Consider the following 24,230-nt stretch of genomic DNA (forward strand, 5'->3'; position numbering starts at 1 on the left):
AGAGTTAGAAAAGGGTTTTCTATTCTATCAGTGCTCAGTTGTGATGATTGACCAGTAGCAGTGGTCCCTCTTCTATCCTCAGAGCACAGCTGTGGTGGTCATGCTTCATTTGCCCCGTCTACTGTACCTCTACCTCCTCTGGAGTCACCACTCCTGATTCTCCTCCAACGCTTTTATCTGAGGGCTCCATACAGCAGACCGGACCCTAACGCTTTAGGGGTCATGTTGCCTTTTCCCAAAAGATGAAGAGATAGAACAGGCGTGTAATCGACGGCTGTAAGCGCTACACTCCCGAGGCTGGATGACCTACATGTTACACTCTCTCCATCTGCCTGCATACACTTAACACCCCACAGGCTGCCACTCAAACCAGCAGGTGACGACACACAGGAGATACAGACTGTGTGTAACGGAGGCTCACTGCATGTACAGATGTTAAGCACAACACACAAGGTTACACGCACTGGTTAAGTATAAGCCTCTGATGCTCTTTCTACTGCCGCTGAAAGCCTTGTTTACTTGTCGGTGTACCTGAAGTAGAAAGGATGACCTTGCTTCATTCAATTCAGCGTATTTCCCTTTCAACCATGATATGAATAAAAACGGACTCTTTCTCCTTGTGCACAGCATAAACTCTATAAAATTGAAAACAAAAACATTTCATTAAGATTCAAAGTGCTACATGCAAGCCATAAAGCAATGTATGCAGTTAATTTGAAGGCATAAAAAAGCTAATGGACTATTAGAGTCTACTGCCTGGGGCTGCCTTTTCTCCTTGCAGAAGAAGTCCATCAATCACTTCTATCAGTAATCCCCTGCAAGCTGCCGGCAGTGTCTGTGCCTCCTGCCACAGCAGGTCCCTCAGCAGAAGCAGCATCAGATGTGGCTGAAGTTGACATCTTAACAGATAAACTGGCCCCACTTTACTACCACTGTCACTACATTCTGCCCTCAGCCTTTGGAGATATTGATGGGAGGCAGCAGTCGATGAGACAAAAGCACTGACGGAGGAGGCGCCTGAGGAGTTTAGCGAAGCTGCTGTGTGTTTGTTCTTTCTTGCTTGTCTTCATACCTGGAGGATAAACCATAAGATGGGACACAGATGAGAGAACCTTCAGGATTGTGCTTTGCTGTAGGCGACTATGGGCTCCTACTTGTAAAAACAGTGACTTTTGGTGAAGTTTTCAAGTAAGTCTGTTTATTTGCTCGTAACAGCTCAGAACAGCTTAAAGTGACGTGTGATATTTACTGAAGCGGAGACTTGATGCACTCAGCTGCGTCACAAGTACACATTTTTTGAACATCTTTGTCAATATGGGACTCTGCCACAGAGAAAATGAAAGAAAAGAAAAGAAGTTTCATCCCTCTGTTGCACTCCACTAAGCTGGTTTACTGCATTTGTTGTGGGAAGGCTGGTGGTCGTCTCGGGGGCTTTGAATAAAAACTCATTTCTCTTCTGGCTACAGCTGCTGCATATCCATGTGCAAACAGCCAGCAGATGTGTCTTGGTCCAGCTCCTCCATCGCGGCGCCCATTTCTTTCCAACTTCACATTTACCTGATCGTCTTCTGGCCCACTTGTACAGCAAATGATCTTTCATGAATAATCACCGTTGTTTTGTTCCAGACAAAGAAGACAATTATCAAGAAGATAATTCATGTTGACTCGTATGGAGCAGCTTTTTCCATGAAGCACTTGCAGAGCTGCATTGGACTTGATAAACACTACAGCTGCTAAATAATTTGTTGCAAACAGATTTTGTTTACCAGCATGTGTTTATGAATGAATATGTATTTGCATACTTTGCATGCACACTTGAGGGAGATAGTTTATGATAGTGTTACTACATCAAAATATGTGTGATGAAACTTTAAGAGGCTACAGCTTGTACTGAGCGTAGGCTGTGAATGTGGCAAGAAATGGTGTTTAATTTTGACAAGATTAAGACTACTTAGGAATTAAGCCAATTTCAAAAATTATTCACATTAAAATTTCACTGTATAGTCACCTTCAGCATCTTTTGGCATGCTAACTGATGCACTTTGCAGAGAGTAAAGCTGTCGCAAGACATCTCAAGGACTGTGCTGAAGGCAGATCTTCGGTGTGAGAATATCTGAGGAATATCTAGGAAGCTGCAGCCAGGCTTATAGAAACCCTTCCCATCTGTCAGAAAGGACTGCAGATCCACACAACTAACTGAGGCAGTGTGTTTAGCTGGATAGACATCAGCCAAGGGGACACAACAATGATGGCAAAGTCCCTCATGCAGGAGTTAAGGCTACTTAATATTCCTGTGTTGATTGGGGATTAATTGTTCCATCTGGCTCTCATGAAAACCAGTCAAGAGAATAAAAAAACAACACTCCCTCCTCTTTTTCCTGACGTGTTTCCTCTTGTTTCATTATGGTCATGGAGCATGGCTAGCAAGCGGTGAGGCTTGGAGGAGGAGGAGTCTGGACCGGACGGGCTGTACCAGAGGGAGAGCTGGGAAATTTGATCATTTTTCTCTGGGACTGTCATAAGCCATAGGCTGCCTCATTTGTCTGCTCCAACTCCTTTGTTTCCACCAGGCTCCCTGTTCCAGGATTAGCCTGCGGAGCGAGAGACAAGCAGGAAAATAAAAACAGAGAGAGAGAGAGACAGACAGTCAAAGGGAACTATATAAGCTAATTATTATACTGTAGTGCTCCATGTTTCTTTAATACAGTACTTAACTGTAAAGTACATGCTGCAGTATTTAATACCTGCTGACTGGCCAAAAAAACAGAATGAAAGCAGGTTTGGTGTGTGAGGGAAGGAGGGATGAGGGAGACTGCACGATTATTTTTCCTCCAAATTGCCCTCCAGTTCCACAGGAGTGGTGTTGACCCAGTTTATCTCCCACTCAGGTGATTAATGCAACATCGCTACAAACAAAGGTCACATCAGGAGGCAGGGGAGCAGGCCAGAGTACAACAAGAGCTAAGGGAGTTATATATGGATACTGCTATGGCTGAGAAAATAAGTTGTTTGTTGTTTTGTAGGGCATCACTCAGTCCCTAGAGGGCACACACTGAGAAGTGAAAGAAAAAATAATAAAACACACACATAAATTCACATGCACACACAGGACTGAACCAGGTACGAGAGCAACACACACAGACTGTATAAAAGAAGTGGACGTAGCCACCATGACGTCACCCATTGGTTTGTGGATTGCCGTTCTGAAGACACACAGACTGTATAAAAGATTTGGCCGTTGCCATCTTGTTTTTAGAGCCAGAAGTGACCATATTTGGACGAGCGGGTGGTAACACATTATGTATGTCTATGTATAGTATGTCTTTTGTGGCACTTGTGGAGGGGGCTTTCTAATGTTAAAAAATATAAGAGGCTATCAAGATGCATTATAGGAAGTGAAGGATCCTATGTTTTTGGAGCTTGGTGCCTACTCTCTGCCTCTACTTTGTCGATTTTGACCATTCTTTCTTTTCTTCTTAAAGTCTGTCTCATGAGAGCGCCACTTTGAGAGGAAGCAAAGTTAGGACACCAGCTGTGTAACACAAAAACCCAGATGACTTTTGTCATATGCAGTATAGTAAGCTGAATATCTTCAGGTTATGGACCTTTGGTCAGGCAAAAAAAACACATTTGAAGATATCACCTGGGAGTCTGGGAAGTTGTGATTGGTATTCTTTCAGAACTAACCCTTTTTTAACATTTCATAGACAAAACAATTAATCAATTAATCAAATTAAAAATCAGCATTTTTTAGTCAATAATAATCAGAATTTTTTTTTTTTAAAGTTTGAGGTTCAAAGACGTGTATCTCAGATGGAGACTTATCAAGAAAGGTAACATGTAGGCAGACATATTTATTAGGAAAAATAAAACATCCCTGCTGAGCCTGACTTCACAGAGGATTTATCCTGTCAGGTTCTATCGATACTTTACTGCTGCTCCAAATTTGACACAGTACATGTTGAGAAATGACTCAACATGTACTGTGTCAAATTCAGTGAGATGTGTAATAGAACACGCACAAGTGAAGAATTAGTGGTGGAATATCTGGGGTTGAAAATATAAGCGCTCTCTGTAGGAGTTCCCTGGTGGCTTCTGCATCTTTAATGTTCATTTAGTGGCTCCACATACACACAGCCACAGTTACTTGAAACTGTCGACCGCTCATGAATTTAGGTCATTTTGTTAGAGTCTGAACGAAGCTATGTGTTTTTATTTCTACCACTATGTTGCATTTTAAAGAGAGTTTGTGCTTTGAGTTCTGAAACACTGCTGCTTCTGAGTTTCCCAGTCTTGCTGTATTTTTCCACAGCTGACACTTGTGAATACAAATGCTTTCTTTTACTTCTTTAGTTATCATTTAAACTCATTTCAGTTTGCCGTGCATGCAAAATGCTCCACTCCAAAACCATATTTAAATACAACTGCAAGTGTAATTATGCTGTGCCTACCTTTTTTTTCTTTCTGCGGTTATCTAAATTATAATCTCTGGTTTCAGCGTTTATACCAAAGCACATTCTGTAAGGTATTCCACAGCCATGGTTTCTCTTCCAGAGAAATTACTGGTGTTAAATGAAGTAACAATTTTCTTCATATGTGCCAGCTGTAGTGCAAATGGTTTTCAATCTGCCAGAAAATCCAGTTCATTTTGTGAAGATGAGGTTGAAGATGGACTGAGTGAACAGGGGCCACTTGGGCTTTGATCTAACAGTCTGATAATGTTGCATCAAACTGTGTTTTTCTGTCTATTTTTTTTCCAATGTTGTATTCATAAAGATTTCTTTTTGATCATCTGTCGAGAAGACATTCAGGAGAAGATTTAAGTAAATTTCTATCTGAATGCATTCACCCTTAGCACAACTGTGGGCACAATAGTGTCTTTACACAGTGTGTTGCGTGTTCAGAGACTATGGAGCTGGTGTTGTTGGGATCTGATGCTGAAGCTTTCCAGTTTCCATTTAAACCAGTTTGACTTGTGTACAATTCAGTTAGGAGACTCATGTCACAGTTGTTGAGCGGTGTTGCTCTGCTTGTGTCATGCTCTGAAACAAATGTGAGCAAGCTTTTGACTGACTGTTCATGGCAGAGATACACAGTATTAAATGAACATCAACATTCAAAATTCACATATGACTAAATGCTAATAAAGGAGAAGGCTGGGGGGATGGAAGGAGTTTCATTTCTGAAAGCAGGCAGCCGTGTAGTAGTGAGGATGTTGAGCTCAGAATTGCAGACTGAGTAAGCGGCAAATGTTTATATGGACTGGACATAGAGAGAGAGAGGTCATGGACATACGTGGTTGGAGGGTGTATGACTGAGGATGCATTATATTAGAGTTTAACATACATTACTCAGACCCAGACCTGCATCTTTTACTTAGTATAAAGAACAAGAATAAAAGTAGTATTACCTTGGCTTCCCTCTTGGCTTTTTCGCTGGCTTTTAGTCTAATGTCACTTAGCCAGAAAACTCTTTCTCTCACTCTAGCTGGAACCAGTAAGATTAAGTCTATCTCGACAAGTTCTTTGCTTCCATAAAATGGCTCTATAGCAGCAGTCAACAAAAAAGCTACAATTAATAAAGCACATAGTTTTCATATCACAGACAAAATATACAAGTATCATTTTTCTCCTCAGGTGAATGGGAAGGAGTTGTCCAAGTCCAGCCATGAGGAGACTGTGGAGGCTTTTCGCGCTGCCAAGGACCCCGTCGTGGTGCAGGTCATCAGGCGGACCCCCAGTGGCCGCCCCCATGGCCCCCCTCAGGAAATCCATGTGGTGGATGTGTGCACTCAGACCGACATCACCTTTGAACACATCATGGCGCTGGCAAAGCTCCGGCCTTCGACCCCTCCTGTGCCTGACGTCTGTCCCTTCCTGCTCTCTGACAGGTACGTACGGGAGGAAATGAATGTAGTTATTTTACATATCTGTAAATTATAAATGTGAATCATGATAGATAGTGATTCAGTTTGGAGGAGGTCAGTGATTTTATATAATTCCATGTATTTGTATTTAATTTGATATGATATAATTACAAAGGATTTCTGCTCAGTGCCACAAAGACTTTGTTGTTGTGTCCTTGTTTTGACTTTGGCTGAGACTGCTGGTAATTAGGAAGGGAAAAAAAAGAACTGAGAAATGTTATTGAGCTATGAAGCAGAAATATCAGTGTTTGCAGGATTAGCATTACAAGTATGAAAGGCGCCTGTAAAATATAAATTAATTGTCTAACTGGCTGCATACTTGGTTCTGACAAATACAGATTTGTTTGATGAATGAGCTTCTCAACGTCCTTCACAGCTTCTTTTCACCAATAGGTGAATGCACCAAATAAAAAAAAAGAGAAATAAAGGACAGGGCTAAGTGCTCCTAATTAATCATTAATACAGAATGTATGAGCTAAGTGTGCTTGGCATTTCAATGTTGAGGTTAGAATACGCATTCATTTAAATGTATCACTAAGTAGATAAACATTAAGTTTGAAAAAGTTGACAATAAATATAAAAAATTGAAGTACACCAAAAATGTAGTCATGTGTTACAGCCTCAAGTGACTTTGAATACATGAGCATCTGGATCTGTCAAGACATAGAAATTGTTACTCCTACATCACTTGAACACAGCACAGACAGAGTCACATGGGGGATAATTGTGTTTCAACGGCAGACACAAAAGAAATGCACATTTACAGATAAATCTTTACAATTTTCCGCCTCTCTATGGTGGTGGACTATCTTTCACATGCCCCCCGTCGGCTTAGATAATCATGCACAGAAACATAACTAGCTGTAAGATTAAATATGTTTGTTGGGCTTACATGTCTATAAATTTAGAAGAGATGAGAAAATGAGCTTGAGTTACTTTGTGTGCAAAGTAGCTCAAAACAACATGTGTGGTACAATCAAATTTAATCACATCTCAACTGGATGCCGGGTAGTACAATACCTCAGACATGTTTTTATTGTCTACGTGAGAGGAATGCATAAAAACATGTACAAAAAAAAGATCTTGAGAGTTTAAAGTATCAGCAAGAGGTTTTCCTGGAACGCAACAAAAGGAACAGGGTTCATTATTTCCTCTTCTGGCATTTTAGTTTATATTCTGTTCATCTCAAAGGAGAAGTAAACTATGAACAAGTTTAGCATAAAGGAATATCTGGGTTTCACCTCCTGGGAATGAAACGATGAAACAATAGCAATGCAGGAGCTTCATAAGCCCAGAACTGGGAAGTCATCAGGGCAGTCTTGGTGAACTGTGTGTGTGTGTGTGTGTGTGTGTGTGTATTACAGTAGATAATTAATTCCAACAATCATAAAAATCTTGAATTCAACGAATATCTGTTGTCATTTGTCGCTGGGGACTTGCTTAAATTTCAGCTGGCTGCTCCATCTGTATCGCTCATTATTAAAAACATCATTAAACACGCTAGGTTTAAAGTACCATACGTGACCTGATCAAAATCATTGCCACATGTATATATCTAACACATTATCACCACAGAATTCCCCATGGGGCCTTCTTGCCATAATTGGAGCTGCTTGGTGTATCCATTTTGACTCATGGAAGGTTTACAAGGTGATTAAAGCAAATGGGCTAATAAAAAACTAGGCAACACCGTGCAACGTGTGCTCCCGGGCTACTTACAGCCCCATGCAGAGCCCAAATGTAATCAATGTGTCCCATAAAACTCACATTTTCTTCTTTTCATTTGAGATCAGGTGCACAATCCAATATACAGCAGATTTTATAGATACAACAAATGTTTGTAACTCTCATTTTTGAGGCTAGATTGTAAATGTGTAATTGTATTCTTTGCCAAATGTTGTTGTATGTGTAATATCGAGGCATCAAAGTATAAAGCATTCTGACATTTACCAGTCTGGTTTATGGCTGGCAGATTGTTTTGAGAAAGTTTTACAGTGCTGGGTAATCGGAGAGTCAGACAGCCCCTGAACACGTCACTCAACGTGTTCAACAGAGTGTCTTTTTGAAGGTTTTGTCCACTGTGATTATCTCGTGTGGCACCGAAGCTGCTCATCTTGTTAGGCCCTCACAATGCTGTTTTGTTCTGTGACTGAGGGAAGCATAATAGAATTACACTGTACAAGGTGGGGGGTTTTGTCTGTCAAGAGCAGGAGGCAAATTATGTGGATATGCTGTTATTAACAAGGGGCTGTACTTTTATCACATACACTCCAGCAGCACTGAAAGCCCTTGACAAATCCTTTATTCTTCAGATTCCAGCAAAGACAAAGGCGAGGAAATTCTGTCACTTATAGGTATTGAACGCATTTGAAAGAAAATGAGGAAAAGGATCTTGCTAACGCCCAACTCTCCACCTCTGTCTGTTTCTCTGCCTCGCTCCCTGTCTGTCTTTCCCTCTCTTTCTTCCTCTGTCTGTCTCCCCTGACAGCTGTCATTCTCTTCATACAATGGACCAGGATTACTATGAAGGGACAGACTACCTCTCCCCTGTTCCAGCTGATGGAGAGAGGACAGAGGAGTTTGAGTATGAGGTAGGCATTGCACTTGACATCACTGCTTATTAGAGCCTGACGGATTAATTGGCATGGCTTATGTTATTGTCTAATTTAAACTTATCGCTGATATATATTTGTACATACGTTGGCAGATAAGTAACAAGAAACTGCAGTACAGAAACATGGGTATTCCAAAACTATTCCTTTAAATAACCAAATTTAAAGGCAAGCATACCCACACAGTATTTTACTCCATGAATGATAACGATGTAAGGTTACCTAAACAGGCGCAGCAAAACTAAGGCCCTAAGAAGAGAGTCACGGAGGTGTAAATCAACTAAGGCTGCAACGATTAATCAATTCATTGATTGAAAGAAAATGAATTGCTAACCATTTTGATAATCGATTAATGGTTTCAGTCATTTTCAAGCTTCTTAAATGTAATGTCATTTATAATAGTAAATGAAGAGTCTTTGGGTTTTGGACTGTTGGTTTGACAAAAGAAGTAATTTAAAGACGTCACTTTGGTCTCTGGGAAATTGTGATGAGGATTTTTTTATAATTTCTTGACATTTTATAGGCTAATCGATTAATCGATCGGTAGTTGCAGCCCTAAAATCAACTGCAGTTCGTACACGTCCACACAGTCCAGAGAAGAGGTCTAACCAGGTAACATAAATGAAAACATCTGTGTGAATGGACAGATCCTTATCAAAGGTTCATGTTATGTGTTTAGGTTAAAAAATGCATATCGGACCATATATTGTAATCAGATTCTTTAAACTCTCAGTTATCGACGTGGATATTGGCTTCAGAAGCTCAGTACCAGTAGAGCTTTATGGCCAACAAACCAGTTAAGTGCTAAAGTGCTGAAAGTGCTGAAAATTTAGCACAGAGTTGCACCCATATGTACAAACACACATCTGACCTCTCCAACACATAGACTCACATTCCCTCAACACTTCATATTTAATGATGCTTAACAATTGGCGGAAGGGCGCGAACACTAATTGACTCCACAGGCAGATCCCAGGGGGACAGTAGTGACAGATGATCAGCCACATTGCAGACAGCTTTAAAAATCCCCTGCTTCCATTGGCAATGATGACATGCCTCCATGTTTTAGCTTGCTTTTTCTACATGGCAAAAAGTTGAAAACCTCCAACAGTGACGGTGTTATCTGAGATTTGCTAATTGTTTTCACAACTCTGGAAGAAAAACTCTGACTCTGAGCTCGATCAAACCCAATTAAAGTGAGGTGTGTGTTTGTGTGGCGGGTGTGAGTAAGAAAAAAAAAAAGATGGAAACACATTTCTTTGCTTCTGCATCCTTACTGGAGTGTAAGTAACAGGCGCAGTTGGATAGGTGATGTTTCTAAGGCTGTTGATCTCTGACACATTCATACAGATGCACTGATTCGACTGTGACGGGAAGAGATAAACAGACTCTTTCTCCACTCTGCGCTTTGGTCCAATATTCTTTATTTCCGAGTCATTGAGGTGCGAGCATATTGAGCATATTGCCAGCGAGGGCTCTGGCTGGTCTGATGTATGATGATTGCTCACCCCTACCTCCTCTTATTTTTTTCATTTGAATTTGTCCTGAATGCTTCCACCCACTGAGCTTGAGCTGTTTCTACGCATCCTAAATAGATCTGTGCGCCCGCTTGGATCGCAGAGGCCCCAGTGTCAAATCGGAGCAAATATAATATATTAAAGCCTCTCTTTATGCCTCATTGCTATTAACAAATTCTATTACACTGTGTATGCTTTGTAGCCTGCACCATTTTTTTTATTTCATGCATGGGGAGCTAGATACGGTGCTAATGCAGCTCCACTTACTGTATGTCAACTGAAAACGCTGTGAGGGGGATGTAGGCGAAAGCTGAAAAGCCACTTTCAGAGTCGACCTGATCCCTCACTCCCTGCTGAAGGAGAGGAAAGAGAAGGCAGGAAAGACATTTCTTTAAATTACCTTTTGTTAGATGAAAAAGCACAGTGGGGGAGAGCAGTTTGCCATCACATCACAGAGAAACCATCTAAATCTAATTCACCTTTCTAATACACCAGGACATTGATGTTTCTGTTGGGGTAATCAACATGCGAGTGTCCCGGAGTACAGTGGTTGAAGAGGTGGAGAGGTGCCAGATGCCAAGGAAGTACACATTCTTAGTGTACTTTATGTTTCAAAGCTGGTTAATGGGAAAACACTGAATTTTCATTTTCCTGGCCTTAGTACTTAATAGATATGTGGCCACAGATACACCACACACTGCTCGTCCCCATCCGATCCAAAGACTGTGTTCAGTGAAACATCAAGACATCAAAAGACTGTTTTTACACCTGTAGAGATATTTTCATCCACCTTAGAGCCTACATCATTGATAATCAGTGTGTTTCCATCCACCTAAAGCTCACCCTCAGCTCTACAGGGCGTTTTAGTCTTTCAACTCATTGTTTTGGTTTTACAGCCCGCAGCTGTAGAGGGCATTCAGACGAAAAACAGCCCTGCTTTAAAACCAAGAAGGCCGGTTGAGTAACACCAAAACACTGTTTATTATGCTGAGAGAGGATTTTTTTACGAGGTAAACAGTAGAAATACAGCGTTCACGTAACACTGTAGTTGTAAGGAATCTGATCTTGCTCGTATTTGATTGGCTTTGCTGGATGATTTTGCGTTGCATTGCGGCAAAAGTTGAGCCAGGTGCAGGACGACCCTGCACTTTTTTGCCAGAGCCCGATGTGTTTGCACCCCTGCTGTGTCTTCAGACTGCCAACCACGTCAGGCAACTGTTATCAGTGAAACAGGTTTGATAAACCCACTGTATGCTCAAGCCCCAAACAGCAGACAAAGTTAGCAACTAGCTGGTGTACAGTCATGAATGTGTAACCAGGTTACTGATTTGTTTTCTGTGGCAAAATGATTTCTGTAAATGAGAGAAGGTATCTGTAATTGGAGTAAAAGATTTGAGAAACCCATATAATACAGCTTGTTTTTTTTTGTCATAAACATAAATGGGTTAAGTGGGTTTTTACAAGAGCATATATCCATGACAGACAGCAGACAGGGACAGTATCAATGGCCTATCTCTGTAGCGAGATGAAAGGAAGCTCCAAATTTGCATCTAAAGTAATTAGATACAAGTGAAAAACAGACCCTGAAATAAAGAATAGCAGCTTCTGCACATCTATAAAGGTCAATTTCCACAGTTGAACAATCGACTACCTGTGAAAGTCAGACACATTCTCAAATTGAGAAATCTGATTACTGACCGGTTTTACAGCAACCAAGTTATTACAGTTCATGTCCAATTTCCTACTATATTCCCAGTAACCTTTAATTCTGAATATGTACTAGGAATAGGAACTGATAGTCGAATTTCACCATAACGTTCTCCACTGCATGTCCCTCCCTCCACTATGTCTCCCTCTCAGTTCATGTACTATCTCAAAAACCTTCAGGGAACGAGGATTTGAGTGAAAATATATACAGTATACTATACTGTAGCTCAGCTAATTTAATTGGTCATTCTGTAGGAAAGGCGAGGGAGAATTTCTCTGCCACCCCTATGGTTAAAAGTGAACAAATCCTGGACTCAGTACAGGAGCCTATAATGTCTCTGTCCTCTCACCTCTCACAAATTCTGCCTTACAGCTAGAATTTCACACAGAAACATCATACATTTCCTAGCATCCCTTGATGTGTATGTGGCCACAACACTATGTTAGTAACCATTCCTTCTATTAGTTTCGGAAACTTCTGAAGACGCAAAGCACTTCAAGCCCAGAGATAGTCTTTTCTCTCTTCCTGCCAGTGGTAGCCATCAATGCATTTATGACTGCTTTTTCAATTACTGGTAATCAAAGGCGCGATTATTATGACAGCACCCAATGTGCTTTGATGGTGGGCGGCAATCTTCCCCATAATCACGCCATCGCAGTCATTAATTTACTGTCAGCCCTCGTCCCTGTGCCACGCCGCAATCCCCTGCCTGAGAGAGGCAGAGAGCTCGCCTGGAAAATGGAGGGGGAAAAAAATCAAAAGGCAAGGAGAGATTGGAGAATGCTTGTTTGATGGAGAGGAGAGATAACCTCCTTTTACTGAGGCATCTGAGTGTGAGTGGATGTTTTTGTCTACACAATATTGTCTTAAAAACAAGAGAGCAAAAGAGCATCTGGTAAAGAAAAAAGGGTCCCATACGTTGTATGTGTGATGTACATAGTTAAACACACACACACACTGGTTTGATGTTTCATCCAACATGCAGTAATTGTAGCAATCTATTTTCTCTGATCATTTAGCCACGGGTCTCCTGCACTATATCTAGCCATTAATTAGTCAGAAGTAACTTAAGGCTTGTTTCACAGAGCCAGATAGGGATGATGTAGTACCTGCTCACACCTCTGCTTTGCCTCAGTCTCAGCAATTAATTTGTGTGGTTTATTTTTAGACACGTCTCCGAGACATTGCCAGTGATTTCAATATTTCCCACAGATATCCCACACCTTCTCACATCATATTAGCATGCAAGATGTGCACTGTTGCCGTAGCTCCCATTACCTCCATGACTGCTTCGTTGCATCAGGAGATGTGCCGCTTTAATAATATCACTACCTACAATAATGGTGGAAGCTCATTAGTAACATTTTTAATATAGCTAATGACTGATTTTTGCAGCTCACTTTGTTCAGGTAGTCGGTACCAAAAGCTTCTTCCCTCTTTCACATTGTATCCTTACATATCAGCCGGGATTTGAAGTTGTCGTCGCTTCTGAGACAGTCAATTAAAGATCTGAGCTCCCCGTCAGGTGGAGGCTGTCGAGAAAGATAAAACGACAAAGCTCGGATGATGTCGTTTTTCTTCTGCTCTTTTTCTCTGTGTCTGTGTGTGCTCTGCTGAGTACACTTATGTGTGTAAGCATAGGGATTGTACAGGGATGCAGGAATTACTTTTTTGTTTTTGTGTTTGAGCGTGTATGTGTGTGTGTGTGGGAGTGTGTGTAGCCCAGCAGCAGCAGACCCCCGACCCTCTGTCAATGTGTGAGAAAAGCAGAGGTAAGAGAAGTGTAGGAAGAAATCAGTGACAGGGGAGAAAGAGAAAATGGGAATTGAGCCTAAAGATGTGTTTGTGTGTGTGTGTGAGGAAGTGGGGGGTCATAAACCGCTTAGGAGGGGTAGCCAGAGGCACCAGGTGGCAGCTCTCTGGCAGCGGTATTGGCCTTTTCCCCTCATCTCATCCCACCTTGGTCAGACTTCACCCCCCCGCCACGTCTGACACATGTAACCAGCCAACCCACACTTGTCACAGAGGAAATGAATCTCTCTGTTTCTGTGCGAGTCCCCTCTGAGCCCCACCAGAGCCCCCACCAGAGCCTCGTTTCTCTCTGCCCCCTCCATCCTCCTCTCCACTCAACCATCTCACTCCTGCTGCTGAGAGTTGGTGTGTTTCTGCTCTAATGAAGACTTTGGGAGGAGAGGCCATTTCACACTTGATTCCCTCCAACACCCTTGATATGTTTCAGCATTTGGAGATGGAGAACAGGCTTGTGCTGTTTGGTGTTTGGCGGCACCTCTGTTGTGGGAAACAGAGTACAAAGTGCGAGCAAAGTGGCTTATGTACATTAACTGTCTGCAAGCTTGGGAGAAATTGGAAGTTTGGTTCCATATTCACAACACACTTTAGATATTATATGACGGGGGAGGGGGGGACTGTGCCACTCACTCAAGTTCTAGCTGTGGTTAATCAAATCTCACTTTCTGTGTGTTTGTATTTATGAACTTGACGCCAGGGTACTTTGCTTCCAAGAGTTCCAAGAGGCTCGTGGGAAATTTGACGACCACTGATTTGTAAGTCAATAGTTTGTTGATCTCTCCCCAAGGGAAGATGAGGAATATTTTAGTGCTGCAGCAGATATGTATATCTGGTAGCATTAGCATAATTATAGTTTATTTATAGTTTAATATTCTATAACTTGGCAATGGCTTGAAAGAAAAACACTTGAGGTCCTCTGACATTTATCAAAGCCCCACCGATCAAACTCTGCAAGCTGAGAATGTCTTTCATGATCAAACACTTTCAGACTCAAAAACCTCAGACGAGAGCTGGCAATCCAGACTCAATAACAAGTAAGAGTTTTGCGTTGAAACTTGAAGAATATTGTTATTTGATCTTCAGTGGAGCAGAAACTTGGTGTTTGTGTAGCCATTGTTATGCATCAAGATTTTAGTTTTACGGTAGGTGTACAGATTTTCTTTGGAGTCAGCAGACCAGTTTCTATTTCTTCTTTAAAGGTTACAGAATATTTCTTACTCTTCTGGAGCTTTCAGTCGTATCACTCGATCTTTCTCAGCAGATGGAGTTTGTGCAGTAGTCGTGGATGTAAATTTATTTTCTGAGCACTTCAAGGTCCCCAGAGGATCCCTCCCAATAAGTTTGGTGATTCCCTGACCTTTCCACCATGAGGTGACATTGAGTGAAATGTCTCGGCAACTATTGGATGGATTGCCATTGAATTTCATCCAGACATTCATTCACCCTTCAGTACCAATGGAACTAATGACATCCCCATCAGCCTCAGTTGTACTTTGTTTAGAGCTTATTAGCAAATGTTGGCATGCTTACACTCTAAATGAAGATGTTGAACATGGTAATCTTTATACCTGCTAGCACTGTCATTGTTAACATGCAGACGATAGCATTTAGCTCAAAGCAACGTTGGTTGGCTGTAAACTCTTGTTTTTACACTTTCTGTATTTTCCCTCTTGTCTGCACAGGAAGTGGAATTGTGTCGACTCAACAGCCAAGAGAAGTTGGGGCTAACTCTGTGCTACAGAACAGATGAAGAGGAGGATGTGGCCATCTATGTTAGTGAGGTGAGTAGGTAGCTTTCCCTTCAAGATGATAGACTTAAATGACTTGATTTGAAAGGGTTTATTTCCGTCATACAATACAATATAATATATCCTTAATATAATGTATCTTGCATCTTCCATCTTGGTTTGCCACGAGGAAGCACTAACTTTTCACCGTGAAGTTTTTCCATTCGGGAAGTCTCTTAACACAGAATTGGAACTCTTTTATCTTTCCCCGCTCTGCTTTGCACCTGGAGGTACTGTAAGAAAACATGCAACATACAGATATCCACCTCCTGCTAGCTTTTTTTGCCAGCCGCCACAGTTAGGACTGCTAGCTGTTTGAAAAATGAAAATATTAATACTCTTGGGGCAAAAGCTATATGCATATTCTACAGATTCTTTGTATTTCAGTTCTTTGAAGTTTCACATTTACATATCATACACTGTTGTAGAAGCAGACAATCAATATGGCCAGATCTGAGTGCCTCAGTAAAATGCCTAAACAACTGAGGAAGCCAGATTTCCAAGACTAAATCAATTGTGACATTTAATATTCATCTTTCAATTTATGATTTACTTTAGTATTCATGTGAGCAAAGCAGGTTTCTCTATTGGGTATAGTAATTTTAAAATTGAACCCCTTCATCAGCCACAAGTGACATTATTGAACAGTTTGGCAATGCTCTAACTGCATGATTACACTGTCAGTTACCAACATGAAATGAGTGCCAAGACAGGAAAAAACTACAAAAAAACAACCAAAAACAACACTTTCAGGTCTTGTCTATGTTGTTTATTTCAGTACAGCTGACATCACATGTTAGCAAAAAGACTTGTTGGAAGCATAGAAAATACTGTTCTCCATTCTGCTCAACTTTCTCTCCAATTCGTTTGAAGTTGACTCGGACCCTGCAAGGTGTTCGCATTTGGAGCTGAGCGGAATATAAATCACTGTGGTCTGTGGCTCCTGGCAGCATCTTTAAGTGTTGCTTTGCAAAAAAAAAAGTAGAGCTAAAAGGTGTGCTGCATTTAGATGAGGTGGCTGAATGTCACTGTATACAGGATGAGTTAGAGGAGGCGTTACATGCTCTGATCTTGCATAAGTAGTGAGAACACATCAACGTGAAATTAAGAACAATGCAAGGTCATTTTAAAACGAGCTCAATTTCCCAACTTTGTACCGCATGATGAATGGCCACATTGTTTTTTAATTTGTGTTATTTAAATGTATTTCCATTTGTTTCCATTGTGTCTCACAGTACATTGGTTAAATAATTCAGAAGAACAAGAGCAGTACAATTTCTATAGTCTACCGGTCCATCCATTTTCTACACCTGTTTAATTCTATTCAGGGGCACAGGAGGCTGGAGTCTATCCCAGCATGCATAGGGTCCATCCTGGACAGGTCGCCAGTCTATGGCAGGGCCACAGATGCACTTGTTCACACTATTGTGAAATAAAGGGTTTTCAATGGAACGGTTTTCTTCCACCTCTTATTTTATGTTTCCCAGATCCATTTTCTTCCCACCGTCAACAAACAAAAAGCAAACTCCACATAGAAAGGACCAAAGCTGAGAGTCAAACCCAAGACCTTCTTGCTATGTGGCAAAACTGTAACACAACCATTCCACCACTGAAAATGATATCTTCAACAATTAATAGATTTCAGTTTTCAATTGTAGGTTATTCAGGGTTTGGGTGCTCTCCTCATAACTGCAGAAAGATTACCTTCAATTTGCTCTGTTCCCTCCAGTCCTACCCCCATTCCTATCTAGTGACCTCCCTCCCAGTTTAATGAGTGCTCCTCTGTGTAGGAGTGGCCTATCATGAAGATGGAGTGCCACAGCACCTCACCATCTCCAGAGATCCCCCCTGATAGGAGAGAGTGAAACGAATGGCCCCAGACACCGATTGATTGGCCGATGAAAGAGTGTCCTGCCCCCTTGTTCACTGGCATTAGTTACAGGCGGAGCAGGTGCATCATGCATTGAGGTTGAGTTACAGGCTGTAAATGCTATATGCAGAGGCTTGTGCTATATAAACCTGCCAGGATATAACAACTGAGGCGGGTACAATTGAGGACTTAAATGATAAAGGTGATAACTCAGTTTGTTGCGGCTTTTGCTCAGGGCTAAACTGATTTTGAAAACTGACCAGGCAGCTGCAGGAAAGCCATTTAACATCTAAGGTCTTCCCATGGCAGCAGCCTATTGTGTGTTGCTCACATTGTTGATAATAGTCTAGACATGTCTAGGCACTCCTTGACTGTCTTGAATGAAGATTGAAAGTGTTTTAGAGGCATTGTTTTGTTCCCTCTACCTTCACAGATCAGTCCAAACAGCATCGCTGCCAGAGATGGACGCATCCGAGAGGGGGATCGAATTTTACAGGTACAGTAGGACACTCTCTCTCACCGGCTCCCTGTACACAAACTCTCATTAGATTCAACATAAAAACCTGCTTTTATTTTGTCGCATTCAACCACTGTCTCCCAGCATGAGAGCCCATTCATTTTTAATGGCAGCACATTAAAGGGGGAACTGCCCCCCTGGCTGTTTTAGTTACAGACTCAGCACCAACAGGGGTTTTTAAGAGTTCTGGTTCAGGATGGCGCTGTGCCGCAGCTCACTGTTTCCTGTGGGATAGCTGAAAGGCTATGACTGTTATTAGCCCCTAGCTTCATCTTCAGGCTTGGGATTCAGAGGAATTCTGCGACCAACATGAAGAGGCAGTTGTTAGGGCTGAGGGTGGATAGTGTTGCCTCTGTGGGTAATTGTTGATTTTGTGTAGGTGAGTCAGAGCCTCTAAGTTCAATGGTAACTTGATTTATTTTGGCCACTTGAGGGCAGCGAAACAATCTTAAAACAACATTATATTATTACCTTATTAAATTGTTCAGGCAAACAATGGCCTTTTTATGCACATTCAGTAGACACAGCAATATAAGCTTTGATTTTAAGCAGCTTCCTAGCCACTTGATGAATGTGAGTCCAATATTCCCCTTCCTTTTAAGTCTTTTTTGGTCAATATCAGGCTGGTTGCTAATTTTGTCTGCAGTTTATTGTCCACTGCAAATAGTTCTGTACTGCTGCTGGGAACTCGCTGAGAGCAAAGTTTGCAGGCCCAGAAAACCAAAACAACAAGCTAAAAGAGACTCAAAATCTCGGGAGAGATGGGGGAACAGCAGAGTTGGGTGATAATACTCTGTAGATTCCATGAGATTACACATAGTCATTGGTACATTGTTAATTTGAAAAATATTAATAAGCGCACAGGAAGAGGTAATTTTTTATGCCACAAATGGCAATGGAAATGTTATTTTAACACATTTTGACACAGATGAACTGAGAGGCACACAGTAGTATTCTATGCAGAAAAAATATTCTAATAAGTAACATAGTGCATTCTGAGAGTGGAAATGGGGGAAAAAGTCAAGGGAGGAATAAATTGTCCGCGAAAGCAATTATTAGATGCGGGGGGGCGGATGCATAAGCACTGTTGGTCTAATTGTCTACTGGTGTCTACTACCATGTGTTGTGTGACTGATTTAAGCTGGGGGGGGGGGGGGCAGACCAGTACTCTGGCACTATTATCCACCAGTGACAGGGCCATTACTCTGCCTGCAAAAAGATGGACGCCCCCTGTCAGTGGCCAGTTAATTGTACAGCTAGATGTATGTACGCTGCCGGATACTTTGGTGAACACAACAGCTCCGTCGGCCCACGGCCACTGTCCCATTCATAATCACTGCTGGGTCCTGCCTCATATTAGGGAGCAGCTCAGAGTGTTTACAATTTCCCCGGGAAAGAAGACATTATTGTGCGGTGCCACTTTTATTGTGGTACTTTGTTTTTGTTACAGGCTTTTGTATTGAGAGGCCTCAGTGTATGTATTTGCCTGTGTTCAAATGTTTGCATTTGTGAATACAATACATGTTTGCTTGCTTGTGTCTGAGTGTGGTAATCATGTTTGTTTGTCATCTTCAGATTAATGGCCAAGATGTACAAGACAGAGAGGAAGCTATGGCTGCGCTCTCCAATGACGAGAGTAGGAACGTCGTGCTGCTGGTTGCCAGACCTGAGATGCAGGTTAGAAATGACCACACACTTACACACTGTATCTTTCAGCCACTGCCTAAAACACCTACCATTGCCTAACATGGGTAAAGGAAGTATGCTATTCACAAATTGCAGCCCTGAAGGTCTGTCATTTACAGTATATTTGCTCAGAGTAAACCTTAGCAGTCTGGGGTAGCCAACCCTCCCCCTCCCCATGGCCACAACCACTTCTAGTGGAAGCCACCACTGAGACACCTCATCATGTTTTATTTTTATGTAGCGCCACTGTAATTGACTTCCAACGGTAAGCCATAAAAGCTAATGGCATGCTAATGTGGAGTGAGTTCAGGCCCAAGGCCGATGGCGAATAAGTGAAAGGACTCTGCCGCAGTGCAGATGAGCCAGGAGCAATAGTAGACTGTGTAATTAAATGTGTCTCTCAGTAGTAAATCTGAAGTCTTCAGATATGGATCCCATTTGATTCACATCGAGCAGACAAACAGATGATGTATGGTGTGGAGCGAGTAGGTCAAAGGTGGCACTCTTATGTCCATTAAATTGTATTAGCTTGATTTTAAGATTAGAATGCATGTTTTAAAGATGAGGGGAGGCATTTTGTTGGTTAAGAAATAGGGAACTGCATGTCAGTCAAACACTGGTGTTTTTTTTTTCCAGGAATCCCATTTGGAACACCCAACTATTTGTTTTTATACTCTGTCGCCACAAGCTTTAGGCCTTGACAAATAACACTCACCCCTTTCTCTCTCTCTCTCTCTCTCTCTCTCTCTCTCTCTCTCTCCCTCTCTCTCTCTCTCTCCATATGCTTCCCTTCTTCATTCACCCTTAGCTGGAGGAGGCCTGGCTGGATGATGAGCACAGTGAGTTCCTGGAGCAGCTGAAGATGGAAATGTTGGAAGAGCAGCGGAGAGAGGAGATGGAATTGGCTGCCTTACAGGAGGAGGAGCAGGAGAATGAACAGGTCAGACAGCAGCAAAACATAAGCTTTGTGTAACTGGATTAGCAAATCAATGACAAAGCTTTGTTATATGGATTTAAGAAACTCTGGAAAGCCTGTTTCTTTTTATTTGCTCTGTTCAATAAGAATAAAGCCCCTAAAAACTAGTGAACCAAAAAGCAATAGATTTAAGTTAACCTTCCCCCTGATTGACAGACTGCAGTACCCTAGGTGTTATGAACATCACACTGACCAATAATTGCTTTGATTGTATTAGGTCATTATTCACAGTCAATATTAACCAGATCAGGCTGGTGGCAAAGATAGAATCAAACTCTTGATTGACTTTCTTAGCAAAACAGTGAAAACAAACATTGCCCTTTGAAATATGAATAGAAAATAATGATTCTGAATATTTATGGAAGGGGAGCGTTGAACCATTTTATATTCCAAACATTAGTAATCATAATTTAAAATTCTGTTTTGTTTGGAGGATAGCATGCTACAAAAATCCATATAAATGGAACTTCAAAGACATGGCAGGGAGGAAACAATCCCTGAAGTAACAGAGCTGTATAACAGAGTTACGCACAACAGCACATGTAATCCTTCAGGAGAATGCAGAATAGGGTTGCACTTCCTGAACTCTTAACAAAAAGTCACCAGAACTACAGTATTTGTTTTCTGTCCTCATTCCACAAAAAGGAAGGTAAAATAGAAAACACCAGCGTACCTTTCAAAGCTCATTACCATATGTAACATTTGTAAATATTTTTAATCACTTAAAACATATTTGCATCTCACAAATAAGTTTTAAACATATTTACATTAACATAAACATTACAAGTTTCCAGTAAGTGCCATGGAAAAGTACAGATAAAAATAATCCTTATGTGGATCATTAAAAGAAAGTGTATTACAAGTTTGCATGTTTCATAAGTCCTATCAACCATTCTATCCATAAAGGCTTCAGGCTTCAGGCTGGTTTTGTTCATCTTATTCATTTCAGAGAGCAGAAGACGACAAGCCCACCTGCTCCACTCTCCCTCATCATAAGGACAGTGTACTGAGTATAAAAGACAGAATGGAGAGCTCAGAGCATAATGTCCTGGCACACATCCAGAGACGTCTGTCCCAGTGCCTGAGAGACAGTCGGGACACACATCATACTGCAGGCTCCACGCGGCTGGAGGACAAAGAGGATGAGGACGATGATGATACGGAGGGTGATCGTTTCCAGCAGCTCTTGGAGCTGAAGTGTCAGATACGTAACAGCGGTGAGTACGACCTGTTCTACAGCCGCCGCAGCACCATTGAGTGCAGCATGGGTGAGCAGGGCGGTGTAGAGCATGAGCTGCGAATGCTCAACGAGGAGCTGCGCAGCATCGAGCTTGAATGTCAGAACATCATGCAAGCTCATAACCTTCGTAAAGGCCAGCAGTCTCCCTCCACGGGCCACTCTGCACCCTCAACCAAAAACCAAAACGTCCATCGGGGTGAGCCCACAACGGGTAAGCTGGCCGACATTAATGAGAGGCTGGAGAAATCGGACAAGGACAGCTCCAGTGCCTATAACACAGCAGAGAGTTCACGGAGCACCCCTCTGGCAATGGACCGCTCCCCGGAGCACTCACTCCAGAGGAGGATGGTTAGTCTCACCAACCAGAGGAACCTTAGCAGTGGCCTTGCCACTGGCCCCTCTCTTAGCCCAAGCCCAATCCCACCATGCCGTGCTCCAGTACCAGGCAAAAGCAGCAGCCATGGCCACAGTAATCCTTCTGAGTCGAACCAGACACCTCAGGCTGAGGAGGAGAGCGGCGGGAAATTAAAGCCACATGCTTCCCAGATTCCTTACTTCTCTCCATCGTACAGTTCCCAGCAGAGGCAGGTCAACATCCCAGCTCATGCCCGCCACTACCAGAGCTACATGCAGCTGATCCAGCAGCGCTCAGCTGTAGAGTACGCTCAGAGCCAGCTCAGCCTCCTCAGTGTCTGCAAAGAGCCTCAGAGGCCCATTAATGAGCCCAACATGGAGTGGAAGGTCAAGATCCGCAGCGACGGCACGCGCTACATCACCAAGAGGCCTGTGAGAGACAAGATCCTGAGGGAGCGAGCCCTCAAGATTAAAGAAGAGCGTAGTGGGGGAATGACCACAGATGATGATGCAATGAGTGAAATGAAGATGGGGAGGTACTGGAGTAAAGAGGAAAGGAAGCAGCACCTGGTCAGAGCAAAAGAGCAGAGGAAAAGACGAGAGTTCATGCAGCGGAGTCGGCTGGAAAGCTTGAAGGAAAACCCTCAGAGCAGCAGCGAGGGTCGCAAGGAAGTCAGCATTATAGAGCTCAGCCACAAGAAGATGATGAAGAAACGCAACAAGAAGATCCTGGACAACTGGATGACCATCCAGGAGCTGATGACTCATGGTACTAAGGCCCCTGAGGAAGCCAAGGTGCACAACGCCTTCCTATCGGTCACTACTGTATAAAAAACAAAAAACACACATTCTACCCCATGCGGTATAATATACTTGCCTCGTTCAATGTGGCGTTTTTATGAGGACAATAGGAATATTTTTCACACTTTGTAACCCAAAAAGCATTTTGTAAAGAATTTATCAGTGGTGTCATGGCATTTTCTTCATGTTTTTCAGTATTGTTTTTCACATCACTCTGTGGGAAAGACATTTTTTCTACGAAATTATGACTATATAATTATTTTATTACTTCGCTCTAAACATGTTTATCTTTTCAATTCTATTTTCATATTTATGTTGTAACCATATAACTCAAAATAGTTGTATGAGCATCTTCAGAAAAGTCAAGTATTTTCATTTGTGTATTATGTACACTTGCAACACACAATGAATCAGTGGGTCTCCTGCCTTTCACTAACTTTTTTTATTGTGCTTTAATAAACTTATCTACTTATCCTTTAAAACTGAAATCAATAACTCCCTCAGTGTTGTCGAGAGGTAATTGAAATTGTGTTTCAGACTATTATGCATAGACTTGGACTAGAAGTCCAAACTAGTCGCAAAGTCTGATAGTCAACATACAGGTATCATAAAAAATATTATAGCTTAAATATGTTTTTAAGCTAGGTACAAAATCTAAAATTTCAGCTTTAAAAGGGACATAAATATCACACATTCCAATCACAGTACTGTATAACTACAGCAAGAATGTCTTCAATCCCTAAAATGTAATGAATTTGAAATAAATCCAATGACCTGAAGGGAAAAAATCCCCTTAAAACTCATGAAGTCTCTAAATGTCATATCTTTTTTTTGAGGGGGGGGGGGGGGGTCTGGTCAAGAAATAACTTTTGCTAATATCATTTTTATCATCAGCAATTTTATAAAAGCATCTTTTAAAAGTTCAATACCTCATGTTACAGTGAAACTCTTCATGTGTTGATTCTGTAATTTGTGAACTTGAGCCACTTTTCTTACAAAAGCTACAAACACTTAGGAAGCTGCTACACTGACAGGTTTAGAGATGTTTTTGGTGTCCCAGTCCAAAATGTTCTGACTCACTGCCAGTGCTGCAGCTTGGTTTGTATGGTTTGCAACTTTGGGTAAAAATATTTTGTATTCAGTTTTATTTTTGCTTAATATTTTTTTCTACATATTCAACAACAGATGGACCTGCTCATAGATTTTACATACCAGTATTTTTACATCATTTTTACTCTTCACATACACCTTTACTCAGCCTTAACAGCCAAAACTGAATCAATGATGTGTTTGTGTGGCAAACTGATTTCATACTCGAACAAACTGTCTCTGGATATCTCTGTGCAACAGAGAGGTGTTATTCAGCCTTATTCATACATTGTATAATTTGAGTTTTTAGTAACTGAAAAAATTCATAGATATTGTAT

The 24,230-nt window shown here is 41.7% G+C and overlaps 1 protein-coding gene across 1 annotated transcript in view; it reads left to right on the forward strand.

Moving 5' to 3' along the window:
* Positions 1 to 22,833, forward strand: part of LOC139286466 (PDZ domain-containing RING finger protein 4-like) — a 44,818-nt gene extending 21,985 nt beyond the window's left edge. The window contains exons 2-8 of the mRNA XM_070907269.1: positions 5,637 to 5,890; positions 8,415 to 8,517; positions 15,255 to 15,353; positions 17,663 to 17,725; positions 19,322 to 19,423; positions 20,241 to 20,383; positions 21,360 to 22,833. Of these exons, the coding sequence (XP_070763370.1) occupies positions 5,637 to 5,890; positions 8,415 to 8,517; positions 15,255 to 15,353; positions 17,663 to 17,725; positions 19,322 to 19,423; positions 20,241 to 20,383; positions 21,360 to 22,833 (2,238 nt within the window). The remainder of the gene's footprint in view (positions 1 to 5,636; positions 5,891 to 8,414; positions 8,518 to 15,254; positions 15,354 to 17,662; positions 17,726 to 19,321; positions 19,424 to 20,240; positions 20,384 to 21,359) is intronic.
* The last annotated feature ends 1,397 nt before the right edge of the window (positions 22,834 to 24,230 follow it).

This window comes from Enoplosus armatus, chromosome 6 (assembly GCF_043641665.1).
Source record: "Enoplosus armatus isolate fEnoArm2 chromosome 6, fEnoArm2.hap1, whole genome shotgun sequence".
Classification (NCBI taxonomy): domain Eukaryota; kingdom Metazoa; phylum Chordata; class Actinopteri; order Centrarchiformes; family Enoplosidae; genus Enoplosus; species Enoplosus armatus.